The sequence below is a fragment of the Melanerpes formicivorus genome, unplaced genomic scaffold (assembly GCF_026170545.1).
Source record: "Melanerpes formicivorus ecotype bairdi unplaced genomic scaffold, bMelFor1.0.p_v2 SCAF_105, whole genome shotgun sequence".
NCBI classification, from domain to species: domain Eukaryota; kingdom Metazoa; phylum Chordata; class Aves; order Piciformes; family Picidae; genus Melanerpes; species Melanerpes formicivorus.
This window is the reverse complement of record NW_027142457.1, coordinates 1,140,136-1,162,500: the sequence shown is the minus strand read 5'-3', so window position 1 is coordinate 1,162,500 and position 22,365 is coordinate 1,140,136. Positions and strand designations below refer to the sequence as shown.

At 40.2% G+C, this 22,365-nt stretch overlaps 1 protein-coding gene across 1 annotated transcript in view; it reads right to left on the bottom strand.

Moving 5' to 3' along the window:
* Window positions 1–22,365, bottom strand: part of RP1 (RP1 axonemal microtubule associated) — a 158,319-nt gene that overhangs the window by 46,421 nt on the left and 89,533 nt on the right. The window contains 9 exon segments of the mRNA XM_068166706.1: window positions 439–525; window positions 2,152–2,333; window positions 2,782–2,913; window positions 4,425–4,503; window positions 8,843–8,994; window positions 16,346–16,556; window positions 18,467–18,657; window positions 20,032–20,245; window positions 22,185–22,339. Coding sequence (XP_068022807.1) covers window positions 439–525; window positions 2,152–2,333; window positions 2,782–2,913; window positions 4,425–4,503; window positions 8,843–8,994; window positions 16,346–16,556; window positions 18,467–18,657; window positions 20,032–20,245; window positions 22,185–22,339 — 1,403 coding nt within the window.

Here is a 22,365-nt window from a genome sequence, read left to right as displayed (position 1 = left end):
AGGTATAACTACATGCACTTCAGCAGGCATGAACAAAGTAGATCTGCCCACAGAGAGCTCTGGAAGCTGTAGGCAATCATCCGTAGACACCAGGTAGCTGCACCAAAAGATCACAGAATGCTAGGTTGGAAGGGACCCCAAGGATCATCTGGTCCAACCTTTCTATGTAATAGTATAGTTTAAAAGAGATGCTCCAGCATCCTGTCAAACTGAGTCTTAAAACTGTCTAATATAGAGGGATCCAATACTTTCCTTGAGAGATGCTTCTGATGTCTGACTGTTCTCATGATGAAAAATTTCCTTCTGGAGTCCAGCTGGAGGGATGTGTGGCCTTGATGGCGTGGTGCAAAGCAAAGCTAACAATCTGTCTCTCAACAAAAGATATTTACTGGCATTGTGAGGAATATTACAAGTTTACATGCAGTGTATTTGGAATACCTTATGAAGCTTCATTCCTCTTCTCAAGCACGGAGCAGATAGCACAAAGGAAACTTTTGTTATATCTCCAATATCCCCAACAGTCAGCTGTTAGAAAAATAAAGGGGGAGAAAAAATAACTGTGCATTGTATGTAAGAATTTGGAAGACATACTTTCAGCCCAGACAAAAAGACACATACAATTGGCAAAAATACAAGTAAAGGGTGTTGATGGCAGGGTGAGGAAGTCCCATTAAGACTGTGAGTTAATTTGGACTCACATTTGCATCATGATTTATGTTTCTTTTCAGCTGGGTGAATTGGCTGCGGAGCTTAGGCCAGCATGAGAAGCAAGGAACTTCATGCCTGTGGCTGATTCTACGTTTCTAAGACAGATTCATAGAACTTTGACAATGATAGAATTTATAGAACATTGACACATTCAGAATAAACCAGACCAGGTTGGAAGAGACCTTCAAGGTCATCGTGTCCAACGCATCAACCAATCCAACCCACCCAAACAACTAACCCATGGCACCAAGCACCCCAGCAAGTCTCCTCCTGAACACCTCCAATGACGGTGACTCCACCACCTCCTTGGGCATATTACTACTCATATTACTATTCTTTTCACTTTCCTATTTACCTCTTCTCCATCACATCTTTTGTTCTCAAACTCGAAGTGAAATTTTGAACTCAAGATGATTTTTAGCCCTGGTTATTGGTTCTGTTCTGTTAGTCCAGAGCTCCAACAAAAGGAGGGCTGGTTTCCATAAGCCATATTGTGCTCTGCTGCATGTGGCTTTTCCTCTTGCACCAGTTAAGCAAGTGATGCTTATCCTGTCTTTTTATTGCAAAAGATTGGCAATTACTTTTTTTTTCTCAATGTTTAAGAGCAAGAAGCTCTGCCAGGGGTGACGCAGGTTCACACTCCTGTCCAGAAGCTGCCTTGTGGGCAAACTACAGAACTGATATTGACCCAGACCCAAGTTCACTGAAAAGAAACACAGATTCTAAGGAGTGAAAATGGATTAGTTGAGGTTTGAGAAGTAGATCATAAAGGAAGTATGGATTAGCTTCATTACTTATTTCCTTACTTACAGAATACCATGTTGGAAGGGACCTCAAGGACCATCTAGTCCAAACTTTCATAGTGAGACTATAATTTAAACAGGATGTCCCAGCACCCAAACCCACCTGGACATTGGGATCTTCTCCTTCTCTGGAGAGATCCCAAACCTACCTCAACATTGGGATCCTCTCCTTCTCTGAAGTGATCCCAAATCCACCTGGACAATGGGATCTTCTCTGGAGAGATCTCAACCCCACCTGGACATTGTGATCTTAGGCAAGCTGCTCTGTGGGTGACCATGCTTTAGCAGAACTCCCCAGAGAGGTTGTGAAGCCTCTTCTAGAGATCCTCAAAACTCACCTGAATGCGTTTCTATGTGACCTGCCCTAAATGGTCCTGTTTGACAGGAGGGGTGGCCTGCAAGCCTTAATTCAAGGTTAGTGAGACTTTTCATGCCAAAGTTGGCACTTACTCAGGAGAGCTTTTCTAAATTATATGTACTAGCCCACAAGTTCTCCAAGTACTGTTTATTTAAGGCACTGAGGTATAAACATTAACTCTGGCAGAAAAATCATTCCAGGCAACTTCACATTCACTGGCTGCAACTCTTACTTTACTGAATCCGTTTGGTAAGATTGGTGTGAAATAAAAATGAAACCAACCAAAAATGGATTATCATTCAGGTTCTGAACTTTCTGTGCAGGTGATTTCCCTTCGCTTCCAAATACAACAACTTCAATATCGGGAACATCATCTGGTACTTGGGTACAGTGCATCCACATTTGCCATCGTCCTCTGCTTTTAGTGTCAAAATTTTTGGTGAGAAGAGATGCCACAGAGGTTTCTGCAGTGAAAACAAACACATTCAGAGCCTGTGTCTAAGTTATAAGACAGTGTGAGCCAAATGATTGCATTGCCTGGTAGTGCTGGCTCTGGCACAGGCCAGTCAGGCAACAAAACCACAAGGCTCTCATTATTAATTGTAACTGCTGCTTCATAAACCCATGGCAGGGGCCATACTTATCCTCTCTGTATTGTTCCAAGGCCAAGATCCATACTGCCAGAGGAGACTTCTTCGTTGCTTTCATTTCCATCTTCTTCCTCCTAAGCACAATTTCATTCTCCTTGTCTATAAAAGGGATGCTTCACCTTGGCCCAGGCACCTGCCCCTCACTATTGGGCTACCAAAGCTCATTTCTGCCTACTCTGTGAAGCAGTCTTGTGCTGGTTCTGGTCTGCTGTGCCATGCAGGAGTGATTCATCCAAAGGAAGGACACTTATGCTGGTATTACCTGTGAGTGGAATCGCCACTTCTACAAATTCTTTCTTGGAGCGTTTGTTGATCCAGTCATTGTGAACAAAAGCATGGGCAGAAAAAGGGTAGAAGACTTCTTTTATCACAATTTTTTCCAGGAACCACTCATCTGATAGAAAATAAACAGGATGGTATTCATTTACATGATTTAAATAACGAAATACTCTCTGTATGCAGTCAGAAGTTCTTATCTTTAGAGAATCATAGAAGAGTTTGGGTTGAAAGGGACCTCTAAAGGTCATCTAGTCCAAGCCCTCTGCAATGAGCAGGGACATCCTCCACTAGACCAGGCTGCATAGAGCCTTGTATACCTCCCTGGGTAACCTGTTGCAGAGTTCTACCACCCTCATGGCAAAGAACTTGTTCCTAACATCCAGTCTGAAGGATCTAAAGAATAACATGCTTTCTTTTTCTGCTCTTCTGAAGGAAATAAGACTTCTGAAAATATATTGATGATCTCTGAGGTCTTTTCCAACCTGGTTAATTCTATTCTAGTCTAGTCTAGTCTATTCACATGAATTCTCATCTGTTTGTGGTCAAGACTGTATTATCTGCCTGTATGTGCTTGCCTTTTCCCCTACACTCCAAATCACTGGACCAAGTAAAGAAGTCCTAAAGTTTTTACAGATCTTAGGAAATTAAATATGGTGATAGATTTGATTGAATGACCTATTAGTGTCTCAAAACAGAGGGTATGAGCTCTCTATATACAAGAATTCCCCCACAGGAAGTATTATCCATGTCCTAAAGGAAAAAGGGTGAGGATTTCTACCACAGAAAATCCACTGGCCACACAACTCTCTTTCTGCTGGCATTCTATGCTACCTAAAAGCACAAACTTCAGCTGAAGATTTTCTCTTGATTGAGATGATTATTTTTTGAAGAGAAAAATCATCAAGTGCCAAAATTGGAGCCAAATCATTGGAAAAAAAATATCAATTCATGATGCTCCTTGCAGTTGCTATTTAAGAAGTAAGCAATATTCTTTAACTCCAACAGCTGCTGCGCAGTCAGAAGGAGGACAAGAAAAGATGCTGCATGAGGTACAGCCTTGCAGCCTTTATATCTGCCACTCAACCTCACTTATGCAGAATCCCCTTAGAAAGAACCTGTTTCTCCCAGGAGGGAAGATAAAAAGGCTAAGAGACCAAAAGGGCCTTTCTTCCATGTTCCACTTCCCAATATGATGAATTGATTTTTTGTTATCTCTACCTAGAAACATTTACCCTTGGGGGGGGGAAGTGGGGGGGAACCCAACACTCCATTATCTAAAAATTAAGAGGAATAAAATATATCTAAGAATTGACCAAAAATAGGATGATGTCATATTGCTTCCTAAAAAACACCACAAGCTTTGTGAGCTGTACTCATAAACACACAGTAACCTTTGTGGAGAAAAGTTCCACAGATAATTTAACCATTTTACATTGTCACAACATTCCCTAGGAAATCTTTGATACAGTTTAGCAAACCCAAGCTGAATGCTGCAATAATGAACAGCAGAAAATAGGGAGCAATGTCAAGTTCCCTAGTAGCTTATTCCTGAAGCTTTAGGATCTCTTAAGTCTGATCATCTAACGTTATCATTGCCAGATATTAATTGGAGGAAAAAATGCTGACCTTTTTTAAAACTCTTAAATCCAACAAGAACTTGGTTCAACTTGCCAAGGTGCACTGCTTTGACTTTGAAGACATCCACCTGCAGCATGAAAATAACAGTTCTTCATAAAAAGAGTTATTTGCCATTGGAATGTGCTGCCCAGGGAGGTGGTGCAGTCACCATCACTGGAAGTGTTTAGGAAGAGACTGGATGGGGTGCTTGGTGCTATGGTTTAGTTGATTAGATGGTGTTGGGTGATAGGTTGGACTTAATGATCTCAGAGGTCTTTTCCAACCTGGTCTGGTCTATTCTATTCTATTCTATTCTATTCTATTCTATTCTATTCGGTATTTTTGTTCAACTAAATCTGTATCTGATTTTGAATGTTTGTCAGTTTAGCCTTGTGTGTCTGGCCACTGTTTTGTATCTCAGTGGCAACAACTTAATGTTATTTATGCCATTCCCTTGTCTCTGAGTTCATAATTAAACATTACAAGCTATAAATTCTATTTTCTGATCCAGTTAATATTATGAATTCTTAATTTCAGAATGCTGCTGTATTTAATCAGAAGTAATTTGGGGAACATCAGCTATACATACTAGTAATGAAGTGCTCATTTCTAATGCCTTTGTGGACTGAGATTATCATAGTATCATAGTATCATTCAGGGTTGGAAGGGACCACAAGGATCATCTAGTTCCAACCCCCCTGCCATGGGCAGGGACACCCCACACTAGATCAGGCTGGCCAGCAGGTCAATTATTACATGTGTTAAAAGTTACTGTGAGCCATAATCTAACTCCATAAAAAAAAAGAAGAACAATAGGCCTCTAATAATACTGAAAATCTGGAACAATTTCTGTTTCACTAAAATTCATATTTAATTCAGTGGGAATTATTAGGCAGCTAAATGGAAATGAAGCAAAGAGTGTCTTGGAAGGTTTCAATCACTGTGCTGCTGGGATAAGGAGTTTTCATTGAAGCCATCTCTATAACAGGCTGTATTTTCCCCATACAACTGACTTGCATGATGAACAGAACTCATTGAATCTTCCCTTTTTCCCTCTACTGTAAATCCTCTTACATATAGCTTTGTCACCTTTGCACAGTCATCTTCCTTCTTAATGCAGGGAGCAGCTCATGTAAGTATGTAATGGCAGGGGGGGGACATGTTGCTTAAAGTGTGTGTTGGTTGGCTTTTCTGAACTGAGTCTGAAGAAATGAGGTTTGGAAAGATACTATTCATGAACAGAGTCATCTTCATGGGGTGCTTGGTGCCATGGTTTAGTTGATTAGAGGGTGTTGGATGATGGGTTGGATGTGATGATCTTGAAGGTCTCTTCCAACCTGGTCTGGTCTGGTCTGGTCTACTCTACTTTACTCTACTCTACTCTACTCTTCTCTTTTGGCAAACCAGTTGTGGAATAAAAGCTCCATGAACAAGATTGCTTTATTTCTTGTGACTTTGTGAGCTGTGCTGTTGGGGATGGAAGCAGTTGTGTTGGAAAGGTTGAGTTGAAAACGCAATTAGAAAACAAGAGCTGGGGACCAATTTGAGGGTTTGAAAACAAACAATAAAAATGATGTATGGTTCCATTGTTGCTGCCAAGTACAATGACAGAAAAAAAAAATTCATGCTGCCCTTGAGAACCATACTGATCACAAGAGTCATCTTGAAAGAAAAAATAAAGAGCAAAGACAGAACAGAGAATTAGAGATTTGAGGGCAAGTTGGAGTAAAGAAAGCTATAAGAGAATGAATACCCAAACAGTCCTTGCTCAAAATCTTTCCTATAAGATTAGTGTGTTATAGCTCAGGATATAGGAAAGCCCTTAAGAGTTTCAGATGAAGGATTTAGCCTCCTGAATGGTCCCATTCAAAAAGTGACACAGAATCTGGATTAGCTAGGAGAAAATCCTTGTGAATTTGCAGATGAGTTCTACTTCCACTGCACTGAGAATTCATAGAAGGCAGTTGCATTGTTCACAGATATTTCTCTACAAGTTTTATTCCAAAAGAAAATTTAAGACATGTTCTTACAAAATAATAACAACAAAAAAGCTCAGAAGAGTTTGGTCTGTTTGAAGGAAACAGGAATTTTTCCATTTTCAGTCTGTACTGTGCCTTATCCACTGTAGCAAGCAGTCTTGCTGTTCAGATTTCTCTAATCTTTAAGAGGTATGCAACTATTATCAGCATCATCAAAATGATTAATCCATAGAATTTCCTACATCACTCCTTTAAAGCCAGATGAGTCCTAACACGTTGCCGTTGTTATTCTCACATTTATTTTGTGATGTCTGAAGTAGAGGTTGGACCAGGTTCATTCTAACCCAAAGCATTCTGTGTTTCCATGATTCTTTGAGGCTGGGCATGCATACACTCTTCCACAATGGAGAAAGAAAATGCAGAGGACATGACTGACAAAGGATTAGTTCGGTTTTCATACAGAACCTGTTGTGTCTTATAGAACCTTTAGAACAGGAAGGCAAATAAAAATCAACAGAGGCACATTCGAAGAGGGAATAGAATAGAATAGAATAGAATAGAATAGAATAGAATAGAATAGAATAGAATAGAATAGAATAGAATAGAATAGAATAGAATAGAATAGAATAGAATAGAATGGACCAGGTTGGAAGAGACCTTCGAGATCATCACGTCCAACCCATCAACCAATCCAACCCACCTAAATAACTAACCCATGGCACCAAGCACCCTATCAAGTCTCCTCCTGAACATCTCCAATGATGGTGACTCCACCACCTCCCTGGGCAGCACATTCCAATGGCCAATCACTCTCTCTGTATAGAACTTCTTCCTAACATCCTGCCTAAACCTCCCCTGACACAGCTTGAGACTGTCCTCTTGTTCTGGTGCTGGCTGCCTTGGAGAAGAGACCAACATCTGCCTGTCTAGAACCTCCCTTCAGGTAGTTGTAGAGAGCAATAAGGTCACCCCTGAGTCTCCTCTTCTCCAGGCTAAGCAACCCCAGCTCCCTCAGTCTCTCTTCATAGGGCTTGTGTTCCAAACCCCTCACCAACTTCATTGCCCTTCTCTGGACTTGTTCCAGCAAGTCAACCTCCTTCCTAAACTGAGGGGCCTAGAACTGGACGCAGTACTCGAAGTGTGGCCTAACCAGTGCAGTGTACAGGGGCAGAATGACCTCCCTGTTCCTGCTGGCCACACTGTTCCTGATGCAGGCCAGGATGCCATTGGCCCTCCTGGCTGCCTGGGCACACTGCAGGCTCATGTTCAGCCTACCATCGACCAGTACTGCAAGTGTGCTTCAAGTAGATCTCTCTAGATTTTTACCGCATAGGTCAAACTGGTCTGGGTTAACTGGCGACACCAAAATACTTTCTCCTGCCCTCCCCAAAACAAGATTCCTATGTGCTTTGCAAGGATTTTTCTTAATGATTCTTTCAAAACTAAAATGAAAAAATAAACCAACTTCCAAATCTCAGCTCAGAATAAACAGTAAGTTCTAGTAAAGCGTCAGCTAGACATTTCCTTTTGATCTGAAACAGATAGTTCCTTCTGATCTGAAATTTGTTTGTTACTTTGTTCTTATGCCAGGAACTACTCCAGGAATTACTCTTCCAGGAAAAACCCTTTAAACCTCAAAAGGCAAGAATATGTTTGCTACGTTTAAAAGCATAAGTAGGTGGAAGAATTGGAAACATGGGGAAAAAAAGAAAGAAAGAAAGAAAGCTCTGCTTGGAACACTCACATTAATGTTCAGAGAAGTTAACAAGAAAAGGTCATGGTCTGAACTAGGTAGGTAAGGCAAGGTATCCGACAGAAACAACATCAGTTCTAGAAATCAGGCATGTTTTAACAAAGCACTGATGCCTCCCTGGCCTTAAGAGTCTGGAAGATGGAATGGAAATGGGAATGGAATGGAAATGGAATGGAATGGAAATGGGAATGGAAATGGAAATGGAAATGGAAATGGAATGGAATGGAATATAGAACAGAATATAGAATAGAATAGAATAGAATAGAATAGAATAGAATAGAATAGAATAGAATAGAATAGAATAGAGAATAGAATAGAATAGACCAGACCAGGCTGGAAATGAACTTTGAGATCATCAAGTCCAACCCATCATCCAACACCATCTAATCAACTAAACCATGGCCCCAAGCACCCTATGCAGTCTCTTCCTAAACACCTCCAGTAATAGCACATCTAGAATATATTTAGTTCAACTCAATATTACTTCATCAGCTTAACCTTTTCATTGTTGTGAAGTGCTGCTGATGTTACTTCTGAAGACAACCACCTCCTAGGAAACTGTGTCTAAATAGAAATAAAAATATTAGCGTCTTTGATACTCTGTCCATGAAATGCTTTATGTAAACATGAGTTTGAACAAAGAGAAACTCTCAGACTGAGTTGCATTTTAACTAACTCACTCTTTTTTTTTTTACCTGTCCTCTAGCAAATGTGATCAGGCTGTTCCTTGAGTTAAGCCATCGTTTTCCCGAGTCACTCCTCTCTCCTTGTATACAAAGGTAAGCCTCACCAGTGGCATCTGCTTTCTTCAGGTCTCCTGTGTGCAAATGGATTGCATACTCCACAACTTCAGGGGAAAAAAAAAAAAAAAAGACAAACAAATCAAACAGAAATAATAATAAGGTCAGCAGGAGAAAATGCTCCTTGTCTTCTCGCCCAGCACCTGCATGGTGTACCAGTCCATGGTAGAAATCATTGCAAGTTTCATCGGAATGCCATACTGTGCCACAGAGCAAACAGGAGCAGGTCTCTTTCAGTGCCAGTTACATACACAACCAAAACACATTCTTGATGCACAATCCACATTTCTTTTGTTCTGTTCTGACACCACTTCCACAAAAACCAGCAGCACTGGCTGCACTTTGGGACACAGGGTCTCTCATGTACTGAGACCTTTCCTACCTTCCCTCTAAGAAATACTTCCCTTGCTAAGAAATACTTCATTTTTACATGCTCTGTAGAGAGTCTAAATTCTCCTTTCTAAAGTTTTCTTTTACTTTCCCTGCCCTCCCTGCTCTCCCTCCTTCCCTCCCTTCCTTCCTTCCCTTTCTCCTTCCTTCCTTCCTTCCCTTTCTCCTTCCTTCCTTCCTTTCTTCCCTCCTTCCTTCCCTTTCTCCTTCTTTCCCTTTCTCCTTCCTTCCCTCCTTCCTTCCCTTTCTCCTTCCTTCCTTCCCTTTCTCCTTCCTTCCTTCACTCCCTTCCTTTCCTTTCTCCTTCCTTCCCTCCCTTCCTTCCTTTCCTTCCTTCCCTTCCCTCCCTGTCTGGTATTTTCTCCTTGAAATTAAATGAGAGGTTTCAAGCATAAAGTAGCTTAAAATAAAGCTGGGACCTAATTGTCTTAGGCTTTAAACCCATGGAATTATCTTCCAATGAATAAACACACCAGGGCTACCAAGCCTTCCTATTGTAGCAATGTTGCTGCAATATTGTTGAGTTGAAAGGTATTAAGGTGTGCCAGAAAGACTGAATTAAAAATTCATTGAATGTGAGTTTTGATACACAAATCAAAAAAACAGCTCACATTTTGTACCAGTCTCCGAAGAACCTCCCAGGTACTATATACTAGCCCACAAACACAGATCAACCAAGTGAAACTGGAGTTTAAAGGAAAGCATTCCTGATTTCCCCAGCTGCAGTCACTGTAGAGAGATGAGATGAGATGAGAAGAGACACCTACGACCACCCTGTGGAGCTCCTACTTCCTTGCCTCTTTCTGCCACAGCACTCAGAGGAGTGATGCAGGTGAGACAAGATTACATTAATTCCAAAGAAACTTCATGGAAAACTTCTATGTTCTTTTTTTTTTTGTAATGACCTATTTTAGCCTCAAGTTTATCATGGAAATAAGGGAAGAGGAAACACTTAAATGGAAGCAGATTGTGATCTCAATATTTGTGATTGCTTGCATCATCTTACCAAGAAGGAGCCAGGAATAAAAATGAAGGGGATCAGGTGTTGGGGTCTTTTTCTTCTAGTGTTGCAAGTCTGCTCTTACTCAGATTACAATAATGAATCTCTGCTCATTAGTATCATACAGGTGCTGTCACTTCAGGAATCCAACTCTGGTAGCTATATTAGGAGCAGGATCCTTTTGTAGTCAGCAGGGAAAGGTAGGTGCTGTGAAAGACACCTAAGATAGGTTGCCATGTATTTTGGGGATAGACACTAGAAGTTAGGAGTCTAAACTTAGGTGGTCTGAAGGTTTTCTGCTTCCAACCAATGAGCATCATTAACCTGACCTAAGGTAAAAACCAAATCAAACCAAACCAAAGGTATTTTGTGGGAACACAGGATTGTAAGCCACACCTCTCTATGATTTTTTCAGAAGCAGGAAAGCATTTTTATCTGCTGTAAAATCCAAAGTCACATATGGGATGTGGACAGCAAACACTGCACACGTACCAGGAATGTATTCAAGAATGCATGTAATACCTCTTGAACATTTCTTGTCACAAGCTTCAAGACTGGTTTTGGTTTTGTTGGGGTGGGTTTTTTTTTGGTTGGGTGGTGGTTTTTTTAAGGATTGAGCACCCTTAAAATCCAGCATTTTACAAATAGTGAGCTATCTTTGACTACTCCAAACTATTCAGCCCTGACGCCCACAACCTTCCTCACTGGTGCAGTAAAGCAGATATAGACAAGATCTAGACTGTGTGACAGTTACATGCTAGAGAAAGCTTTCCAGCCTCACTCTCCCTCTTGTTCCTACCTGGGATCTGGCTGGCTCTACAACACCTGCTTCCCCAAGAAAAGCAGATGTGCGTAAAGATGTTGCATTTCACACACAGAATCACCAAGGTTGGAAGAGACCTCAAGGATCATCAAGTCCAACCTGTCACCACAGACCATGCATCAAGAATAGTGTGGCCAGCAGGAGCAGGGAAGTCATTGTGCCCCTGTGCTCAGCACTGGTTAGGGCACACCTTGAGTCCTGTGTCCAGTTCTGGGCCCCTCAGTTTAAGAAGGACATTGAGACACTTGAACATGTCCAGAGAAGGGCAACGAGGCTGGGGAGAGGCCTCGAGCACAAGCCCTACGAGGATTTGTGCAAAGGGAAATGGTGCTTTAGATAGCCATGAAACCAAGGGGAAACTAAGAAGCACTTTCAACCTCACCAACAACACTACCAGCCAGAGAGCAGTGAAATACACATTATTCAAGTCTGAAAGACCTATTTCAGGCTGAAATACATCGCAGGACACACAAATCTCTAAGTATACATTCTGGAAACGTCTGATATTTTCAGTACAGTTTGCTTCTTGAAACAAATTTATTCCAAGTTTCAAATGGTCCAATTTAACCAAACTGTACATCCCTTAAAGAGATGTAATTATGAGAAATTTCTAGTAGGGTTTGAGAATGATTGTTAGAACCCAAACGCTAAAGCCTGTGATTTATTTTCCTGCGTAGGTGATAGGAAAACAAGGAGGGGGGGGGGGGGGGGAGGGGAAGGGGGGTTGGAAAGAGAAGTGTACCAAGGATATTTATTTTTAAGCTTTTCTTACAGCTCTTTTCACAAGTTGGTGCTATTCATACTGAGTGTTATAATCAAAAGGCCTGAATTCAAATATTGTGACATCTTGTGTAGCTATTTCTTTATGTGTCTAAAATAAAAAGGTCACGCCGCTGGAAGGAGGGTTCTGAAGGGTGGGTCTGCATACTGATTGAAAAATTAATATCTGAAAGGATTCATTAAATAATAAGAGCATTATCAGTCTGATAATAAAGGTGTGCTCCTTGGAATAAGCTTCTGAGATGTCTTTGTGTCTCTTCATCTTTTACTACGAGGGGATGGTGTCTGGGCAAATCTAGTTTGTGACAAGTAACTTTGTTTCACTACAGCATTGTTTCCTTCAGGGACTTCCCTGGGATTCCATTTTAATAATAACAATAATAATAACAATCATCATCATTGAACCATAGAATCAATAAGGAAAAGACCTCAGAGATCATCAAGTCCAACCTGTCACCCAACACCTCATGACTACTAAACCATGGCACCAAGTGCCACGTCCAAACCCTTTTTGAACACCTCCAGGGATGGTGACTCCATCACCTCCCTGGGCAGCACATTCCAATGGCAAATAATAATAGTAATAATAATAATAAATAGTAGTAATAATGGCAAATAATATGCCAAATATGGCAAATAATAGTAATAATAATAATAGTAATAATAATAATAGTAATAACAATAGTGATAATAATAATAATAGTAATAATAATGTCATCATTCAAATCAAAAGCTGGGAAAGTAGTCATAATTGATGACATCTCCCATGTTTGATGATAAGTAGTAACCCAAGAGTTTTGCTAGACTGAGGCTCTAATGTATCCCATCCCTTTCTTTAAGGTAGTTAAAGACACTCTCAGGTAAAAGGCAGCGTAGCTGCAATCAATCAATGCAGCTGCAGATTTGCTCTTCCTGAAGACACCAGGTAGCTGAAAGGACAAGAGCTGTCCAAGTGCCTCTCTGGCATATGGCCAATGACATTTTTTCTTTTAGAGGAGCTAGGATGTGAAAGCAAGATTCTGTGTTATCCCTCTAGAGTGTTGCCTTGTGTGCATTACCTTGGCCATGGAAGCAGATTCATTGAAGTCAGAAGATTGCTCATGTGAACAAGGCCAGAAGAATGTGATCCCCAGTTGTGATCACTCATGTATGGCAGATGAGAAATCACAGTGCTCATAATCATCTTTACTGCTTTCATCCAGAATCATTAATTAATATGCTTAATGACAATCTTAGCTTTAACCACACAAGCAGAAGATTTTTCCCTCTGTACAAGACCATCCATTGGCTGGTTGGAAACTTCCCAGTCACTTACTTTACTGAACTGAATCTGAAGCCTGGCATTGGCCTCTGTTACCAGAAATCATTGTGGTGCTGAGGGATATGGTTTATTGATGACCTGGCAGTACTGGGTTAACAGTTGGACTTGATGATCTTGAGGGTTCTTCCAACCAAAACAATTCTATGAAGCAGTATTCAAATGAGACACACACTGAAAATTAGAAACATCTCTGGTGTTTTTGCCAAGTCAGGATTTTCAGCTGAATCTACTGATGCATAATTTAAAGCTCATTGTAGTCACAGTAAATATTTCCCACTAGTTTTCAAAGATTCTGGATCAGAGGAAGGTCTTCCACTAAATAAATGAACTTTTCTTAAAAGAACACCAAAGTAACCCCTATGAGGGAAGACATAACACAACAGAGATGGTGGGTAACGAGGCAAAAGCTTTTATGGTGTGTTTGGGACCATTCTGACTCTCTGATGAACAACACACCCCAACAACAAGAATCTATGAACATAAGATATTCTATTCAGCCTTGCTATTCTTTGTGCCTTCACAACTCTATTTACACAAGCTCTCTTTCAGGTGTAAAACCAACATAATGCAAAACTACAGTGATCACCTACTGCTCATCAAAAATGGGGGGGGGGGGGGGGCACCCCATGAATTAAAGATAAAAGGTGTTGTTTTGAATTTGCCTTCTTCTGTTATTGAATTTACTATGTGTTCAAATATCATTTACTGTGATAATTCAGCAACATTTATCCACAGAACTCTCAATAGCCTTTCAAGGGCGAGCAGTTTAAACTGATACAAACACATCGTTTCTGAATGTCAGAGGCATAGTCAAACCTTTCACACCATTGTGATTTTAGCTTTGTAATGAAATCAGGCAATGCAGGTAATTTTTCCAACAGAGAGGCAAACAGTATGAAAAGCTGTGGGGGAGGCAATGAACTATCAAATGAGCTCTTCTGCTCAAGCTCTCAAGACCTTTTCTCTTACTGCTTTCCTCTGCAACTTGTCAGGTTCTCCATGGAAAGACAAGATGGTGAGGATGAGAATCCATGTGGGGCAGGCTAGGATGCTGTATTTCAGAGGTGTTTGGTATAGCTGACAGGGACTTTCTTTTCACAGGCTAATAGCAAGAACCTCTAAATTGTTAGTTGCTGTCATGTGCAGTGGCTTTGTCCCAGAGTGTTAATATGCAATTCAACGTTCTGCACAGAATGATCACATTTTTAACCACTATCAACTTAATCCAAAGTCCTGAAAGGTTTATCATCTCCATGACAAGCATTTTAGCCTGTGATACAGCTAGACTAAAAGAAGGTGCTCACAAATACCAGGCTGGACAGACTAAAGAGAAGAAATCACAGAAATCATTTGCTTCTGTGACACTGGCTAATACCCAGAATACAAATTAATCTCTGAGATAATCCTGTCTGTGTTGATAGGTTGGACTCGATGATCCTCGAGGTCCTTTCCAACCTAAGTGATACTGTGATACTGTGATACAGAAGCCAATGAAATTGTGCAATGGAATCACTTGGCCATGTTTTTCTTGATAGAATTATGTCTGGGAAGTTACCTACTTGGGCAGTCACTTCTAAGAAGAAATTCCAACCTGGTCTGGTCTGGTCTGGTCTGGTCTGGTCTATTCTATTCTATTCTATTCTATTCTATTCTATTCTATTCTATTCTATTCTATTCTATTCTATTCTATTCTATTCTATTCTATTCTATTCTATTCTATTCCTACAGACAAGAAGAAAAAGGAAGAAAATCAAATCAATTTCAGTGATTCACACTGTAATTTTGCTTATTTTTTTTGCTCATGTGTTTATTTCTAATTATTAAGACTAGATTAAATGACAGCTGATAACTGTGATGGGATTTAATGGGTGTGAAAAATCACTTTCATAGCCCACAAGCTCTAGATTTGCTGGATTCATAATTGGACATCCTGCATATATTACACTCAACATCCAATGCTGTTTGGAACCTGACAGATCAAAAACCCTGAAATCATATTTTTTTTTTAGCCAGCACATGCATTCAAGGCTATTAATTGTTTAAAATTATGTAAGCCCACACAGAAACAGAGATTTAAAAGGTCTTCTGTGTTTTATTTGTTCAGGTTTCAACTTTAAATGGGATAAAATATTTAGGGAGATCTCCCCAGGGAATTGTGTGCAAGAGTTCACATGGAATATTTTATTCCTCTTTCTGGGCTGCTTCCATCTTTTTCTATTAGTTCCTCTTTAAGCAGACCACTCTTTGTACTATAGCCTCCAGCAATAAACCTCTTTAACTGTCACTAAAAGCTTCAATATATGATCTTTACTATCCCCATCAATCCTCTTTATTCTAATGAGCTGGATAGATGGGAAGTCTGTTCACAAAGAGCTACTGATCAAGTTATCAGTATGCAATTGGTTGTTCCTCTCCTTGTTCCTGGGGGGTTGGGAGAAACCACTTTATTATCTCTCTGGCATCATGCAATTTACATGTGTTACCAACAGCAGAGAAAGAGCCAATTTAATATATATGCATGTATTTAGTGGAATATTACTTACTGTGCCATAAATTTCTCATTGACATCAATAGAACACCAGTGCAATTGAAATTCTTGGATATCTCTTTGCTGGCTAATTGTAGCACATCTTCAATATTCTCCCTGGTTTGTAGGGGGTCTCTGCAATTCTTGCATTCTTAATACACTGGCTGTGCTTCTAGGTCACACACATTTCTTTATGAACAGGAAAATGCAGGTACTATCACACAGCAGATGATATTGTGCTCATATATTCAGCTAAAACAGCATTAATCTGAAGAGATAATGAATAATCAAGGGCTAAAACTGGAATGTCCTCTAACATGAAAGAAGCCAAATCCTGTGTTTGATGTCAGCAGTTGCAGCATCTGTCATAATCCTGATACCAATATTTTCTGTGCAGCTTTCTTTTGTGCTAAGTGCATGTGCAAACCCAACATATTCCTTAATATCAAATAGTTGTGGAAATCCTCACACAGTATTTCAGGCCCCAATGAGATACACTGGTATTCCAGTGACAGATCCTGGCCCCAGTAATGACAACAACAAAAAAGACAGCTTACCAGGCAAAGGCTCCTGATCTGCATAGAGAGCTGGCAGCTCTACACATTTGTCTTCATTAGGGTTGAACCAGCAGTCAAAAGCTAAATACATCTCTTCCTTTGTGCCTGTGTGCTTCAGATGCAGTAAATCCAAGTGCCATGGCTGTTTCAGCTCGCTGTGTGGGCCAGTCACCTGAACTTTGGATATTGAGCCAATACCTGCCAGTTCATCCTATGAGAGGGAAAAGAACATGAGTGGAACTCATAGCGATCACGGCAGATGAAATGCAGCTGACAGCTGTAAGCAACACTTGAATAAACTTTGGTGGGTAAAGAATTTGGACAGATTTATAACTGCTACTGCTCCCCCTCCCCTTTTTAATCAATACAAAATCGATTTACTATGTGAATAAGGAATTGTTGGGGTCTGATATCAGCAGTCCCTGCTGACATGTGTACACAGAATAAGGCACAGGTTCTCAGATACCACACTGCTGCACTAGATATTGCACTATTACACTACAGACCATTTGCAGACACAGAAGTTTTAGTCAATTAAAAGAATTTTGAACACTGCTAGAAATATTTCTTACAACTTGCAACTACAAATTTGAAGGACAATTAATCCTATTTGGAGGAAACCTCCAAGAGATGCTTCATCTTCACTATGCATTTTGTATTGATAGAAGCTGTCCATTAAAACCTTCCTCTTCTAGAATTCATGCCTGAGGGGAATACCTAGGTCTACTAGGGACAGTACAGCTTCCCTGTGAACTAGCATTGCTTGAGTAAGGGGAAGCAGAGGATGCTTTAGATAACTAATCATTGGTTTGAAACCAATAATTTTTGCCTGTAAGGGCAAAGGAAGAGAGAGACAGAAGTTGTCTTTTCCTATTCTCTGCTTCTTGTATTCTTTGCCCTGCTCTTTCATTTCAAACATTACCCAGGCAGTGGAAATGCATGAGATCTGACTTCAGCCTCTCCAGCAATGCTGGACTGTGAATTTCCCACTTCCCTGTCTGCCCACTTTATTCCCACATTCCCTCCGTCTCATTTTCTCACAGGGATCAATCATCTCAAAATCTACAAAGGTCAACAGAAGGATGGAACAAGCAGTAGAACAGGACAGGTAGCACTCCCACTTCCTTTGAATTCCTAGCTTCCAGCACTTTGTGGCTGAGGGATTTCCTGAGCCAGAAGAGAGGTCTGCAGTGTTTACCTTCAGGTCAGTTCTGAACTTTGCTCAACTGGGCTTTCATGGAAAGAAAAACCAGAGAGGTATTCAGAGTAAAACAGTGCTGACACCAGGAAGGAGTTATAGCTCCAAGAGGGAAGTAAGAGCATTGTGAAAAGTAGGTTACACTTCAGTGGACCTCAGGAACTTGTTAATATTTCAGTTAATGGGTAACAGAAAGAAATCACAGTATAACTTAGGTTGGAAAGGAAGTGAAGAGAAGTGATGGAAAGGCAGAAGAAATCACGAAGAAGGAGAAAAAAATGATGGAAAGGCAGAAGAAATCAAGAAGAAGGAGAAAAAAAATGATGGAAAGGCAGAAGAAATCAAGAAGAAGGGGAAAACTCATGGGTAAAAATTATCTGATCAAGAAGGAAAAAGAAAGTGATAGTGACAGACACACACACACATAAAAAGAGACAAACTATGCAAGAAAAGTCAGTCAGCCCAGAGGAATGTGGTTGCAGGGATGAATAAATTATGGGAAAGAGAAAAATGAACTTTCTGTAAGTTCTCTCTCTGTTATGATTCTTCCTTCTCCACCATCACGCCCAAAAGCTCTGCAGCATCACATGGCCCATTGTATGTTTCCAAATTACTTGGCTGTGTGAGATCAACAGAACCTGTAAATCAGCATGGTATATACTGTGATATGCACCAGGGGACCAATTTGCTCACTTAAGCATTCTCAGCATGAGGCACTGGGAGAAGCTGCTCATTCAAGCCCCATTGTTCATGTGCCAGTGTTACTACCTAAAATCAAAAATTATGACCTGTGCCCAACTACACAGAGGGCACAGAAATGAATTTGGTGGTTTGGTTTAAAGAAACAGTTTATCTCAGAATTAAGAGGGTAATCAGCTACAGGATTCTTGGGCTTTTCTTTCAAGAGGGAAAGGCTGAGGTACTTTGATCTGAATTGTGTTTCCTGTAACTCGAATTGGCAACTTTTTGTGACTCAGGTTGTCATAGAAGATAAGAGAAAGGCATATTGGATCCTCTTCCTTGCTCAGATTAGATCCAGTGATGTCCATTATCCAGACTCCTGATGACTTCCTGTTGATTTCAGGCAGTTTAGGACGAGAAGTTAATCTTCTACCTTTAAAAATCAGGAAAAGGAAAGTGGAAAGATGACAGCATGAGACAATGGTGTGATATATCAAGACCATAGCCTTTATGGTACACAAACAAAGCTCTATTTGCAGGTTATGTTGTATCTATAGCAACAGTTCACTCAGAATAACACATCAATACCTTTATTGTATTGGTTTTTTTGCCAAGATTTTAACAGCTTAATGTTCTTTCTGTGGTTTAAATTTAGTTTCAGGGGTCTTTTCTTGATGCCAAGGTATTTTCCTTGTCATGTTTGGGAGTAATTGCTAAGAGAACATTCAGTTACCTTTCAGAGGGCTAATTAATTGTTCTTAAAACAGCAATCAATGCTACTAAAACCAATTTATCATTTAGAAGCACCAGCCATCTGTAGCATGTAGGTACCTAATGCAAAATAAGTAATGCTAATGAACTCTGCTTGTACCTAGACCTTACCTAGCAATGTAATGTGTGCTGTGGTACTATGGGACTGACAGGTAAGCCCATAATAAACACACAAAAATATTTGCCAGACCCTCACAAGATCAATATTACTACCTCCCTCTCTTTTTCCTCATTACTTGCTGCTATTCTTCATTTTCCTTCTGTTCTAACCATTCCATGGGAAATGAAAACAGCTTAATGGAAAGGAACAGCTCAGTAAAATGTACTTTGTACAATTCAGAAACAACACACAGCTGAATACCTGCATATCTATCATGGGCACCTTAAGTTTTCCAACTGTCTTCCTCCCTCTGGACAAATCTTTGTATTTACATGATGTGGTTCTCACCGGACTGAAGGAATCTTTCCTCCCACTTCTAAACACATCCAGGTTTATATCTGCACAAACTGTGGCCTTGCAGGCTTGAAATCAGCAGAAACTAACCACAGCAGAGCTGTTGCTTTGTGCTGTGGAATTACACCACAGGTAAAGACTAAGCTTGCTTCACTGAAGTAACTTTTCTTCACATTTTCAATAGAGGAAAGACACTACAGAGACCTAAAAGATCTGTAGCTAAAATAGTCCATCTATCATGCATCATCTATCTATCAATCATCTATCTAACATCTATCTTTAATCTAACATCTACCTATCATCTTATCTAACATCTTTCATCTATCTATCTATCTATCTATCTATCTATCTATCATCTATCTGTCTATCATCTATCTATTATCTATCTATCTATCTATCATCTATCTATCATCTATCTATCTATCTATCTATCTATCTATCTATCTATCTATCTATCTATCATCTATCTGTCTATCATCTATCTATTATCTATCTATCTATCTATCTATCTATCTATCATCTATCTATCAATCTATCTATCTATCTATCTATCTCACATTTCAGTAATGCAGCAGATCTTACCAACTGTCACAATCTCACAAACAGTCTCACACAATCCCAAATGGGTATCCAGCCAGTTCCACAATGGGAAGACCCATTCTTCATCTGAGTCTTGTGATTCCTTGACTGTTAGCATCTTGAGGTACATCCCAGCCCCATATCCTTCTCCATCATGTCCTATGACCACTTTTTGCAAATGACCCAGAGAAACAGCTTCCACCAAAAATGAATCCACCTGCAAAAAAAGGGAAACACTTAAAGCAGAATTTGGACTTTGGGGGAAATGTAGGCCTGGATTCAGTTAAGGGTTTATAATTTGTGTCTTCTTCTTGGTACTATTCAACATAACATCTCCTCTCTGAATCTCAGAAGCCACACACTGATTATACCTAGCAGTGAATCCCACATTCATCATTAATGATGTATTGTAACTTCACGATCTTTGGACAACATGAATCATTTCATTAGTCATTTCATATGACATGAAAATGCATTCCCTTCAACCTTCTGACAGTCAAACTGTTATGATAAGATTTTGGTTTTGATCAAATTTCTGTCTTTCCAAGCTAGAACACAGGAGGTTCCACCTCAACACAAGGAGACACTTCTTTATGGTGATGTGACAGGGTACTGGACCAGGCTGCCCAGAGAGTTTGTAGAGTCTCAAACCTGCCTGGATGTGCTCCTGTGTGACCTGCCCTAGGTGATCCTGCTTTACCAGGGGGGTTGGAGCCCATGATCTCTGGAGGTCCCTTCCAACCCTTAACATTCTGTGATCATACAACCTAATTATATCTTAATAGTCCTAAGAGTTAGAATTCCACAAAGAGCATGTTCTGTCCATGGTAGCCTTGAAATTCTTCTCCAATAGTCAGAAAAGCTTGCCTGTTTTTCTTACTAAATTAAAACAATTGTGCAAACAGCAAATAGAGAAAAGAGTAAGCAAGAGAAAGAGAGAAATTAAGAACAGGTGAAGAACAAATTGAGGAAAATTTGGGGTTTGGAAAGCAAAGTAGAAAGGAGAAGTCAGGGTGAGACAACAGCAAAGTAAACACAAGCATCACCAGATAAGAACAGGGAGAACAAAATTAATAAGGTAAGGGAAAATGTGAACTGCAAAGAAAGAAATTATATGCCCCACTAAATTCTTGCTTGTGTAAGAAAGCTTGTGTAAGAAAGCAGGTGTTCTGCATGTGGCCCAGCCTAGGGCCAGAGAGTCCTGGTGGGAGCTGTGAAGAGTCAATAAGGTTATGAACAACTTGATTTTAAACAGAAGGGTCTAGGATTGTAATTAATGCTGCCATCCTAATAAAACATGAATTCAGTAGTAGGAACTTACTAAACCAGGTGTTGTAAAGAGTGGATCTTAAAAAGTTCTTCAGTAAGAAGGTGGTGATACTCTGGAATGGGCAGCCCAGGGAGATTGTGGATGCCACCTCCCTGGAGGTGTTGAACCTTGAGATGAGACCTTGAACAATCAAGTCTAGTTGAGAGGCATCCTTGCCCATGGCAGGGAAGTTGAAGCAGATGGTCTCTATAGTCCCTTCCAACCTGAGCCATTCTAGGATTCTAGGATTCTATGAAATGCTGTCTAATAAAATTCACAGAAATCTAAGACTCTCCTTGACAATGCAGGCCTTGGTAGTAAGTCTTTTCAATCTTTCAGTGAGTGAACCTCTCATAGGAAAGGCTAATACACAAGAGAAGAATTTTATTGCTATTAGTCATCTAGAAACACTGGGGGGTTGTGCACTCTCCTCCTTTAATGAAATTCTTGTCTCTTGTCTATACTCAGCAAATAGATAGTGAGTTAGTGTTTCCTGTAGGATGGTAGTTACAGAAACATCATCGATTGCCCAAGTCTCACAACACTATCTGTAACTTATTTCAAATAACTTATTTTTATTCTTTGGACCTGGGCTTTCCTATTTTGGGAATGGAAGAAGCATGATCACAGTTCTCTCCAGTAATCTGCTTGCTTGGTGCTCATGTGGAGCCTTTCTCATCGTGTGGGGGTGTTCTTGTACATGAAGGAAATCACACGTGGGTCTACTGTGAATATCTGGAAGACAAATTCTGTTTCCCAATTGTTGCCCCTCTGTAGCAAGATGTATTCTAGGTAGGCATTTAGTGCTTACCCCTACACATGTAAAACATCAGTTTTGTGCCCCTACCTTATTCCTTTGAAACTTTCTTCCTCCTGCTAAAGATGTATGAAGCTTCCTCACGCCTGTGTCCCCTCTTCTGCCATAGAGGTTGATGTAAACATTTGCAAAAGTCTCTGCTCCCCAGTGGTCACCAATATGAACAGAGACAAGGTATTTATAGACTGCACAAAGAGAAGGGGGGGAAAAA